General features: G+C 36.3%; 1 protein-coding gene across 1 annotated transcript; it reads left to right on the plus strand.

The window, feature by feature from the left end:
• Positions 1-387: 387 nt before the first annotated feature.
• Positions 388-2,256, plus strand: LOC110734887. The gene has a single exon (XM_021915015.1). It carries the CDS (start codon positions 388-390, stop codon positions 2,254-2,256), a length of 1,869 nt encoding a protein of 622 aa, XP_021770707.1.
• Positions 2,257-2,620: the final 364 nt, after the last annotated feature.

The raw sequence follows: 2,620 nt of genomic DNA on the forward strand, positions 1-2,620 counted from the left end.
CAGTTTTGTTATTTTAAATTCTTATTTTGTCAGGCTAAGTCTTATTAGGTTTGAAAAATACAGATTTATTTTTTTGAAATCAAATTAAATTAGATAAGTATGTTTATGCTTTAATTGGTTTGATTATCTAAATTAATATATAATCATAAATAGTTTAGAATATTATTAGTGAACATTTCTGTTAGACATCAAAATTTGAAACTTAATGCCACAAAAGGCCTGGAACCAGGAAAGAAGGCCGGCATATAATTGACTTATTCCATTTACATTTTGTTGGAATCTTGAATGGAAATAATAATGCTCTTAGCTAACACTTATTGTGGGGTAACATACATAATCCTTAGTTGTTGATCCTCCTTATAACTTCTTATGTTGTAGAGTATTAAAATGGCAAATATCAATAAAGATTGGATTGATGCACCCCAAAATGCTGAAGAATATATTAAAGGAGTTGAGAATTTTCTTGAATTAGCATTTCTAAATTCAACCATGGGCCTTGAGGAAGATGATGAACCGAAAATTTTATGCCCATGTACGAAGTGTGTTAACAGATTCTGGTTCACTAGGGAGGTGGTTTTCGATCACCTAATTGCTCATAGATTTAACAAGAGGTATAAAGTGTGGAATTTTCATGGAGAAGGACTGACGGCAGGGTCTTCTTCAAGGGGAGGTGGGCATCAATGTGATAATCAAAACACATTAGACAATATGGGTGAGATGATTAATGATATATTCAGAGATGTTATGGGAGGTTCCACCTCTGAAGCAGAAGGAATTCACAAGGGTCTTGATGAGAGTGCTAAAAAGTTTTTTAAACTGTTAGAAGATGCAAAAGAGGAATTATATCCAGGTTGTAAAAAATTTTTAGTGCTTTCATACACAGTGCAACTTTATCTACTTAAATGCCTTAACGGGTGGAGCAATTCTTCTTTCGATGAGTTGATGAAGCTTCAATGTGCTGCATTTCCATCAGCAAAGCTCCACACTTCTTTTCATCATGCTAAAAAAATGGTGAAGAACCTTGGACTTGATTACAAACGAATTGATGCGTGTCCCAATGATTGTATGTTGTATTGGAAAGAGCGTGCAAATGACAAGTCTTGCCATGTTTGTAAAGCTTCTAGGTGGAAATTAAATGAGAAACAAAAAGAGGAAGGTGCATTGCCCGACGAAGGAGTTCCTGCAAAAGTTTTGCGTTACTTTCCACTAAAACCTCGTCTACAAAGGTTGTTCATGTGCTCTAAAACGACTGAACTTATGACATGGCATGAAACTGATCGTAAGAAAGATGCCAAATTAAGGCACCCTGCTGATGGACATGCTTTGAAAAATTTCGACATTACGCATCCTCAATTTGCAAGTGATTTTCGAAATGTAAGGCTTGGTCTTACTACTGATGGTTTCAACCCGTTCAGAACTATGAGTGTGTCATATAGTATTTGGCCAGTTGTTTTATCCATTTATAATTTGTCTCCTTGGTTATATAATAAGTCTGAGTATAATATCATGTCTTTGATTATACCTGGTCCTTCTTCTCCAGGGTATGACATAGATGTTTACTTGCAACCGTTAATCGAGGAATTGAAGGAGTTATGGGAAGTTGGAGTTGACACTTATGATGCCGTGAAAGATGAAACATTTTCATTAAGGGCAGCCTTGTTATGGACAATCAGTGACTTTCCTGATTATGCAATGTTGTCGGGATGGAGTACTAAAGGAGAATTTTCTTGCCCGAATTGTAATCATAAGACTTGGTCCAAATACCTTAAGTATAATAAGAAAATGTGTTACATGGGACATCGTAGCTCTTTGAAAGAAAATCATCCATGGCGTCGTAATAAAAGAGCTTTTGATGGTAATGTAGAAACAAGGCCTCCTCCTACTAGATTGTCGGGTTTTGATGTATTAAAAGATCTAGAAGGGTTTAAAAATAAATTTGGGAAAACTCAAAAGAAAGGCAGGAAGAAATTTCCTTGGAAGAAGAAATCCATTTTCTTTGAGCTTCCTTATTGGGAAACTAATACCTTGCGTCAAAATCTTGATGTTATGCACATTGAGAAAAATATCTGTGACAGTGTGCTTGGTACTTTGCTTGATATCCCAGGAAAGACTAAAGACCATGTGGCAGCCCGCTTTGATTTACAAGATATGGGTATAAGAAATGAACTCCATCCAAAGAGAACTAATAATAGAAGGAAGCGTTTATACTCTAAAGCTTGTTTTTCCTTATCTTCTAATGAAAAAGACTTGTTTTGAAGTGTGATAAAAAGTGCTAAGTTTCCCGATGGTTGTGCATCAAACATCTCCAGATGCGTCCAATCCCATGAGAGGAAGGTTACTGGTTACAAGAGTCACGATGCCCACTTTATGCTTCATTATATGCTCCTAGTTGCTGTAAAGAATACCTTGCCTAAGCAAGTAGCATCAACTTTGATTAGGCTAGGATCCTTTTTTAGGGGTCTATGTAGGAAAGTTCTAAAGCCTAAAGATCTTGACGATCTTGAATCTGAAATCATAGAGATACTTTGCCTACTTGAGAAGATATTCCCCCCCAGTTTCTTTGACATAATGGTCCACCTTCCACTTCATCTTGTAGATGAAGTAAGGCTTGGGGGGCCTG

The sequence above is a fragment of the Chenopodium quinoa genome, unplaced genomic scaffold (genome assembly GCF_001683475.1).
Source record: "Chenopodium quinoa cultivar QQ74 unplaced genomic scaffold, ASM168347v1, whole genome shotgun sequence".
Lineage (NCBI taxonomy): Eukaryota > Viridiplantae > Streptophyta > Magnoliopsida > Caryophyllales > Amaranthaceae > Chenopodium > Chenopodium quinoa.

Coding starts and splice junctions, on each gene's coding strand:
- LOC110734887 (XM_021915015.1), top strand. CDS start 388: ATGGCAAATATCAATAAAGATTGGATTGATGCACCCCAAAATGCTGAA.